Raw genomic sequence first — 9,246 nt, forward strand, 5'->3', positions numbered from 1 at the left:
TTCCCCGATTAGTATGTTTGTGAGCGAAACTTCTCGTGACAGCTATAAAATGATTGAAATTCTAGGTGCGGAGATTAAAGTTGTTTGGACGATGTAATGTTGGCTCAGCCAAGTCTTTCGGGGAAACTGATCCCCTCCAACTAACTCGAGTGCATTCCTTCACTGCTGCTTACGTTTTCTCTCCCCTTACACTCTTATTTAATAATCTCCGTAAAATTTGTTTGATTTATTCAATATCATGGCCAAAAACAAAGAGAAGTGCGTGGAAAGAAAAAAACAGAGAGAATAGTTATGATTTCCATCAGTGTGGGCGAAAAGGTTCACACTCGAGACCTCAAAAACAAACTAGTAATTCCATTTTATTGATTGAACTTAGATTACATATTTAAGATTCACAGGCTTCCATTAAATAGGAATCATTTTCTTTACCAGCACTACAGTTTCAGCACAACGAAGCAAGCGTTCCTAAATTGGTTCGTACCAGGTCATTCGGTTGCCTTGCCTTTGCGCCGGCTGCTGCTGCTAGTTTCCAACAGGTAACAAACCATGGAATCGACATCATCTCCAAATATGCTGTAAGCCTCAATCACCTGCAGATAGCTGAACCCCATCGATAGCACAACTTGCACACTACTGCTAAGGGTCGAATCCTGAAATCCTTGGTCCCTCCCTTCAACTTTAGTATCACTGCCTGATGATCCTGCTGTTCATATGAAATTCTAGTCACTAACACACTTCCCAAATTCACAAGTAGCATAGAATTAATCAGAGCCTACGTGCAAATTCCACCCATGTACCCAAGAGTTGCCAAACTAAATCATCCAAAAATGCAGTTTAATACCTTAAAATTGAGCCCACACTCAAAACAAAAAATATTTTTTCTACCGAGTTCTGTACGAGAGAGAGGGAGGCGAGGGGAAGAAACAAAGGAATGGGAAACTCACTAGCTCCAGAAGATGATGGCTCAGCACTAGAAGTGGAAGATTCTCTACGTCCAAGTTGTTGATTAAATATGCCGTCTGCATATTCAAGCCTCGAAGCTTCCATAACCATGCGCTCAATTTCTTTCTCAGTAAGCTCCAGATCCGAGTAAAATCGCCCCTCAGCTAGAAGTGCCTGCCAGTAGTAAAGATGAGAGGAAAAAGTGATCATGAAATTCCAGGTCAAGTATTTTTTAAAACCATAATGCAGAAACATCAGGATACTTGCATTATCAATTTGTTGGTCCTGTTGAGCCTTAATAGCAGCCTTGACCTGATCCTTGTCAACATTTGACTACAGAAACGAAAAGATGAAACATTAGATTAAGTTGTTTAATCGAATGATACCTTTCAGAAATAAAACCACTGAATAGCTGGCTCGTCAAGTGATGTGACCATCACATCCTCGCTTTCTTTGACAACAACTTTAATTGGAAGCACTAATAACTAACAATGCTTCGAATGAATGGTGCCATTTTGAGCCCCGAATTTCTTCATCCCACTGTATTTCTTCCCCACTCCCATTCCCAGCCCCCGAAAAAGATTTAAAATAACATTCACCTTACTCAAGCCAAACACCCGTTGAACCCAAATCTCTTCCCCATAACAGTAACTTCTTTTGTTTATCTAGGAATGGCAGCAGCGAAAGCCTAATAAATTAAACATATTTATGTGCGCATGCCATGTGACAGTAAATAGTAACAAGACTTTTTGAAGGAACTGGCAATAGTTTTACACTTCAGATTTCTTAGTTTCGATTTTTTTTTAACCTTCCCCTTTATATACAACCCTAGTCTTATCATGTCAGAAAGAAAAGGAACATCTATGTTATCCATGTTTCATCCAGATGTATAGAAGTAACATAATTAAAGCCAGATGAATATAGAATAATTAAGCACATACACTCACCCCACGAAGACGGCTGAACCCAAGTCCTACACCAATGGTCTGACGACGGGGATCAACAAGAGAGTTGTAATGATTTCCATGATGATAACTTAGTCGTAGGGGTGGTGTGTCAGTGTCATAGCTTCCATGGAAAATATTAATCGGTTCTGCATCAAACTCACTTAAGTTAACAAAACAGTGCAAATAGAAAATTTCACTGGAAGAAAGATAGAAATCATTATTCAGCTCAAAAACCTGTGCTATAGGAATAAATATGGATGGGCCGATTATACATTTCAGATAAGGCTTGGATCTCAATATTGTTTCCATAGACCTGACATAAGATAAAATTAGTTATTAAACATATCTGCAGTGGAAAAGACAGGGAACTGTGCAAAAATTCACTGGGTCAATAATTAACAGACATCATATTACCAATAAGTATAAAACTAAACAAAGGTATTAACATGGTGAAAACTGAAGCCACCAGATCTTAAGTTATAATATAAATAACTGAAAGACAAACACTTGAATGGCAACTAAGAAAATAACCATGCTTATTGAGTAGGGGGACGCTGAGAAAGGGTAAAACAAGTAGTCATGCAACATTGGAGATAAGATCTTTTAAGTTTTATAAGTATACCAACTATCTTTGTTAGCAGTCAACACATATGCCTCTATTATTATAATTCACCTAAGTCACCTACCATAAAATTATACGGTCATTGACAATATTCATCAGCGTGTCATAATTAAGCAGCTAGACCTTTCCACTCTCTCACAATTAGCAAGCATAACTTCAAGAGGAAACCTAATTACTCTTCCACATGAGATGGTGCAATTGTCATCCGAGAAATCAACAGCCATTCAAGGCAGTTTCCAAGCTGGGATTGCAAATACTTCTTTTTGGGGTGTAAAGCTAGGTTTGAATGCCTTCAGTGAGGGTGCAAAGCTAGGAACTCAAGATGCCATTTTAAGATACTATATGGAGCTAATGTTTAGGCATACCCCATCAATAAAGTATTTCAAGGAGTGGACATCAATGAAAGATGTGGCATACCTTGTCTCTTCTTTTCCTCTTACAATAAGAGGTAAATCCTTCTGTAATAAATTGAGAAAAGTGATCCCTCTCTCGTTCCTGGACAAATACAGAGAACTAAGTATCAGAAGTTATGATGAACTATAGCATTAAGTAGGTATGAAAAAAATTATGGTATAGCTATGAAAAAGAAAGCAATATTTATATTTCTGTCCAGTAATTTGTTTTCTTTAACAAATAATGGATAGGAATCAAAACTAAAAGTATTGTTACTATAAAAAGCTTTTCCCTCTACTACCTGATTTTCTTCTATTTTACTTTTCACACTTTAATTTTCTCCCCATTACACGCTTAATAACATTGTTTGGGTTACCAATTCACTTTACAACATTGTCCAACAACCCCACTGTTGGCCAATCAACCATATAGCAATAGTTCAATTTTAAAGAGAATTCAAAAATCTTTTTGTTATTTGCAAGTGTATGCTAACATTACATAGCCAGATCCCAACTTAATCTCTAATAAGTACCAAACATGTGTATATATCCACAGCGCCTAAAAAAGAGCATAAATAGAATAAAAATAGAGGGGAAGTAAGGAATAATACCATGTACTCTATGCACATTTGCCGGATCAAGTCACAGGCATCAGAATCCCCATAAACTTGATCTGCAACAGCACGAAAGAGACAATTCCCATCCTCCAGCATTCTTTTCACTTCAAAACCTTTTGCACGCCTAATATCAATTTCAAACTGTCGTTCTCTTTCCTGATATAGATTTAACATGCCAATTTGAGATTTCTGAATTAGAAGTGAAGAATGGAGCAAACAAATGTAACATCACACTGGGGGTGCAAATGCGACCTCCAAGGCTTCAAACAAAAAATAATATGAAATTTAATGGCACAACCTCCTACATGTTTAGCTTCTGCTTAAGCGTCTTTGTTAAACATTTCTTCCTGATAGGGAGGTGTAACTTCCCACATCGCCTAGTGGAGTGGATCTTGTAAGTCTTATATGTATATTCTCATCTCTACCTAGCACGAGGCCTTTTGGGAGCTCACTGGCTTCGGGTTCCATCGGAACTCCGAAGTTAAGCGAGTTCGCGCGAGAGCAATCCCAGGATGGGTGACCTACTGGGAAGTTCTCATGTGAGTTCTCAGAAACAAAACCGTGAGGGTGTGGTCAGGGTCCAAAGTGGACAATATCGTGCTACGGTAGAGTCGAGCCCTGTCCTACAGTAGAGTCGAGCCCAGGATGTGGTGGGGGCCAGGGTCGGGATGTGACAATTTGGTATCAGAGCCACTCCCTGGCAAGAAGTGTGCCGAAGAGGGTGTTGGGCCTCCAAGGGGAATGGATTGCAACATCTCACATCGTCCACATCGTCCATGGGAGTGGATCCTGTAAGCCTTATATGTATATTCCCTTCTCTACCTAGCATGAGGCCTTTTGGGAGCTCACTGGCTTTGGGTTCCATCGGAACTCAGAAGTTAAGCAAGTTCGCGCGAGAGTAGTCCTAGGATAGGTGACCCACTGGGAAGTTCTCGTGTGAGTTTCCAAAAACAAAACCATGAGGATGTGAGATCAGGGTCCAAAGCGGACAATATCGTGCTACGATGGAGTCGAGCCCGGGACGTGGTGGGGGCCAGGGCCAGGGCCAGGGCCAGGATGTGACAGGAGGAGTTTGTATTAAGTTGATATTGGGATGCTGCTGTTTCTTAGTTTCTGAGAATATGCAACCTATTGTTTTTGTGATAAATAATGGTTAAAAAGTTCAACTTTGAGACGTGATCAGGCTTGAGTATCCAAAAAACCAAAGCAAATATTTGGGTAATGTACCAAAAATACTAAACAAGAAGATTGTACTGTGCCATGTTTTTCAATTCCTTCTAAAACACCAGGATTCTTTGCAATAAAACCTACTAGAGAGGACATCAGACTTTCCTACTTATTTGCAATTTTGCATATATAAGATCAGAAACTTACAGTGTCATCATAGGAAGATACAAAGCAAGGACTTTGCTCATCAGCACTATTGTACCCCTCGCTTTCACCATGAGACCTGGGAGAAGAGGGCAGCGACCCATTCGGCGAAGTCCTAGTTGAAACAACAGGCCAGGCAGCTGCTCTTCTAGAAGGTCCAATCCGGACAGCATTTGAACTCCCTGAGACAGATCTCCTTGAATTCGAGTTTGCTGAGGAAAGTTTTGGGGGAGGGACTGGAGGAGGTGGTGGCTGAGAACTCGCAATTACATTTTGTAAAGAATCACTGCTCGAGTCCACATTTTCAACTGTCACCCTTTCAGAAATCCTCACCCTGTCTAAACCTTTCATCAATTCCCCAGGAATGGCAATGTCATTTTTACCAACTTTTTCCCCCTCAGCTAATTCATCATTTGAACTCACATTGTCATCATTACAGCTTTCTGTCAAAAGATCATCATTTTTCACGGCCTTATTGTCACCAGTCCCACAATACTCTGTCAGCTCATCCACGAAAACATTTTCTGGTGCCTCCTCTACAATTTCCTCGTCTTTCACAACCGAAAGAGCCTGAGGATTATTAACCTGTGACTGTGCCCAAGCAGAAGAAGACCCAGACAAGGAAGAAGGACGAGTTGGGTTGGAAGAAGAACCACTTGAAGAACCTCGCTGAACCAGAATTCGAGTCATTGTATTCAATGCTTAACGTCTTCAAAACCCTAGCCTAATGTCCTTCACAAAACCCCAAACATAAAGTTATGCTTGTCACGTGTTCTGGCCTTGGGCGCAGTCGCTCCAATCCCTTGGCTGAAGGTTTTCTTCCAGCCCAGCACGCTCTGCTCCTCGGGAAACGATCTCTGCATTCCCCTAACAATTCTCATGAGACCCAGAGCTCGAACTTTAAACAAGAAAACCCTCTAAGCTACTTGAATTTTACCCCTAAAATTTCACCATTCAACCATCCCAAGCTGCAAACAACAAACACCATACATTTCCAAGAAAAATCAACAAAAAAGAACATAGCTTCGGAACGATCCGGTTGGCTTCTGAGAAAAAGATTGGAAATTCAAAGAAGATTGTACCCAAAACTCACTGAAACTTGTTGAATTGAAATCTTCTCACTTTATCAAAATGCACAAAATAAATAAAAAACCAAAATTCAAATCTTTCTACTTTCTCTCAATCTTGTTCCCCTTTCCTACCATTTTCTCAGCAACCAAACTGACACAAACCCAGGATAACCGAATAAAAAAAAATCCCAAACTCCAAGAACCATGGAAGGAAAACATCAATCAAATAAATCAAACACGACCCACACCAAAAACGCATAATACTACCAAGGTTTAACGATTACATAAAAACCCTACGGTTGACTCGACCCAGCACGAATTGGCGACTCACCTGAGAAACCAAATACAGAAACAGAGCCTCCTTCTGAAGCTTCAATCACGATAAGTCTGAGATCTGCAAAAGCTGAGCGAAATTAATTGCATTTTAATTGAAGATTTCAAATTCCCAAATTACTTTTCTAGGGTTTATGTTGATTGAGGCGAAGAAGAAGACTTGAGAGGGAGGAAAGTCCATGTGAAAAGAAAGAGAGAAGTCGCGAGGAAGAAAATGGGAGGCTGCGTTAAAGACGGCCACGTGACGTGGACTCGACAAGCTACGGCTACTCAGACACCATTACCCTTACACGTGTCCAGTTCCCTTACGCTTACATGTGTGGAGGAGGAGTCAGTCAGTTTAGTGCGTGCAACTTAAGTTAACTTCGTTTCCTCAACTTCCTAAGTGCATTTCCAAAGGTTTCGGAAAAGGAGTTGGATTCTCTCCTATCTAGTCTTCTTCCCTTCACTCATATCCTCCTACATACTTTCTTTAGTCTAATGGCTTCGAAGGCTTACATAACCTATCATTTGGTACTTGAGATTTTTTTTGTTTAAACTAACGATATTATCTACACTAAAGAAATGAGATTAGGTTATGCCTCACAATAAGCTAGCCATAATATGATTCAAATTCGCCTTGAGCGAAATCGAACCTAAGACCTCTCACTTATAAGTAAAGATAAATACCACTAGATCATAGTACTAAGTGATAGGTACTTGAGATTTAAAATCGATAAAACTGGTCGCAGAGATTGTCCACCATCTTGGTCATTCCGTTAAAAAGCCCTGTTAAGTCGAGAGTATTTTTGTTAAATCAAATTATCCACTTACTTTTTCACTCTTTTCTCTCAATTCCTTAAAAAAATACTTTTATGTTGCTGATTTTGGCCGTGAAATCAAATCTTCAACCATTATTAAAAACGATTTGGTGAAAAATTCAAATAAATCATTGCAAATGGTCGTCCTTGAATTTTTCCCCTTCATTGAGTTTTGGAATAAACTGTACAGTTTGCACCATTGAATATAAATGAAATGGATTGTTCAAAGGGTAGTATATCCACAGACAAAGCTAAATCAATAGAGTTACCAAAAAGAGATGCCATGTTCCATTACAAAAGATTTTCAACACGATCAACATAACTTGCAAAATATCCCAAAGCAAAACATGTTCAAATTTTCAACATCAAAAATAATATCCTACATGTTTAACTGCAAAATCAATAAATTAAAAAAAAAAAAGCAAACAAATGGTTGTAGCTTGTTTTCTTCCATTTGTGCAGTGACATCCAAACTACGAACTCCCTCCATACTCAAGACTTCCAGGATTTGCCTCTCTTTTTCAGGTGATTTGTACCTTGTGGTGACACTACTTGGGAAGTGCCACCAGTACAACCTTGTACATGTTGAAAACCAAATGATAATAACTTACACTTAGTCACCATATAAAATTCAAATCAGACTTCTTTTATCACAACTTAGACAAGTTATTGTTGAAGTCGAAAAAAAAGTAAAGAATAAACAATACAAAAACTAAAGGGCTACTGAATGTACCATTTGAACTTGTGGAGTGGGCTGTGAGCTAGATACAACCATTCTCATGCCTCTCCCTCTTCCCATTCCTCTTCCTCTTCCTTTTCTCATGCCTTTAACCCTTTCCACCTACATTATCATCCAATTTAATGGACTTACACTTTCAATATCAAAAACTACAGTTAAAAAAAAAAAAAAACACTATACAAAACAGATTATACCTCTAATGTAGATGTGTTAACAACTGAATGATTTGGCTCTTCAGTGGCTTAAGGTGTCCCTGGTGTCTTTGCAGTTGTGTGACTTGGCTTATGAGTGCTATGAGTTGGTGTTAAATGACTAGTAGAGCCCTCATTTCCACAAGTTCTTCTTGTGTGGCCTTTATGTCCACATTGATGACATGTATATTGTTTGTGTTAAACCCATTTTCCTAGCTTTTTTCCACCATGAGTTGTCACTGGTGGCTCTTCACTAGGCTCTTTTGTCTTATTCTTATTAGGTTTGCTTGTTTGCTTCTTATGTAGAGGATGTTTAATAGTGATAGTATCTACTACTCTTAACCATTGATCAGGACCATGGAGATGTGTAATTATAGGGGCATAAGCCCTAAGGTAGGATGTTTGCTTGTAGCATTCATCAACATATAAAGCAACATCTTGTTTTGTTCTTAGAATGCAAGCAACTGCGTGAGCACAAGGAATTCCATAGAGATTCCATTTCCTACAAGAACAAGTCTTGGATACTAAGTCTACTGCAAACTCCCCCTACATAAGTGTTGAACTTAGTATTTCATATCTCTAGCTAGTGTAGCCAGTGAAATCCCACTTTTTTTCTTCAACTTGTTAATTATTTTCTCAATTCTTGGACCAACAACTCCTTTCCACTTTAAAGCAGTCACTTTTCTATTTGTCATCCTTTCATTAAGTTATTCCTTAACATTTGAAGCATACTCAAAATTGGCTTGTTCTTTGCCTTCACAATAGATTTGTTAAAAGCCTCACATAGATTGTTGGCAAGAATATCACACCTAAAGTATGTCCTAAAATATGATTTACTCCAATGTTCTGGTGGTTTGTCATTCAACCACTTCCAAGATTCCATATCGTCTTCCTTCAACTTATCCATAATTGACTGAAAATTTACTAAAATCAAGGTATTGTTGTTTCCATTACTGCCTCCCACAAAATTTTCTTGTCTATGCTCTGCATTAGGCATAGGGTCTGAATGACATTAATTAACCCTTTTTGCTTATTTGTGATGAATGCATAACCATGACTATTACTCATGTCTAAGTCACAATCAATATTTTCAAAAACCCCTCTCAGGTGTTCATTTTCTATTTCCACAACATATGCAAGTGGGAACATCCCATTATTAGCATCAATTCCAACTACAGCTAAAATCTGTCCTGGATGTTTCCCTTTCACAAAACATCCGTAT

At 38.8% G+C, this 9,246-nt stretch overlaps 1 protein-coding gene and 1 pseudogene across 10 annotated transcripts; both read right to left on the reverse strand.

Annotated features, from left to right (window-relative positions):
• Nucleotides 1-334: 334 nt before the first annotated feature.
• LOC137715915 (OVARIAN TUMOR DOMAIN-containing deubiquitinating enzyme 6) lies at nucleotides 335-6,535 on the reverse strand. Of its 10 annotated transcripts, none has more exons than XM_068455278.2 (9): nucleotides 6,293-6,535; nucleotides 4,895-5,748; nucleotides 3,515-3,676; nucleotides 2,929-3,006; nucleotides 2,124-2,202; nucleotides 1,890-2,035; nucleotides 1,210-1,275; nucleotides 945-1,116; nucleotides 335-703 (listed from the first exon to the last, which is right to left on the reverse strand). In XM_068455278.2, exons 2-9 carry the CDS (start codon nucleotides 5,579-5,581, stop codon nucleotides 486-488), a joined length of 1,608 nt encoding a protein of 535 aa, XP_068311379.1. In that variant the 5' UTR covers nucleotides 5,582-5,748; nucleotides 6,293-6,535; the 3' UTR covers nucleotides 335-485. The 10 variants fall into 10 exon arrangements, with proteins under 10 accessions (XP_068311379.1, XP_068311377.1, XP_088547313.1 ...); XM_068455276.2 differs by having other exon boundaries at nucleotides 4,895-5,859; nucleotides 6,293-6,523; XM_088691187.1 differs by having other exon boundaries at nucleotides 335-700; nucleotides 4,895-5,758; nucleotides 6,293-6,520.
• Nucleotides 6,536-8,075: 1,540 nt separating this feature from the next.
• LOC148698074 (uncharacterized) lies at nucleotides 8,076-8,931 on the reverse strand (annotated as a pseudogene).
• Nucleotides 8,932-9,246: the final 315 nt, after the last annotated feature.

This window comes from Pyrus communis, chromosome 3 (assembly GCF_041283825.1).
Source record: "Pyrus communis isolate YQ-2024b chromosome 3, ASM4128382v1, whole genome shotgun sequence".
Taxonomy (NCBI): Eukaryota; Viridiplantae; Streptophyta; class Magnoliopsida; order Rosales; family Rosaceae; genus Pyrus; species Pyrus communis.

Excerpts from the sequence above, each read along its gene's own strand:
- LOC137715915 (XM_088691183.1), bottom strand. The coding sequence starts at position 5,581 with ATGACTCGAATTCTGGTTCAGCGAGGTTCTTCAAGTGGTTCTTCTTCC. Across the intron at positions 2,036-2,123 it reads TATTTATTCCTATAGCACAG|AACCGATTAATATTTTCCAT; the intron begins GTTTTTGAGCTG and ends AGTTTGATGCAG. Across the intron at positions 1,117-1,209 it reads AGGACCAACAAATTGATAAT|GCACTTCTAGCTGAGGGGCG; the intron begins GCAAGTATCCTG and ends TACTACTGGCAG.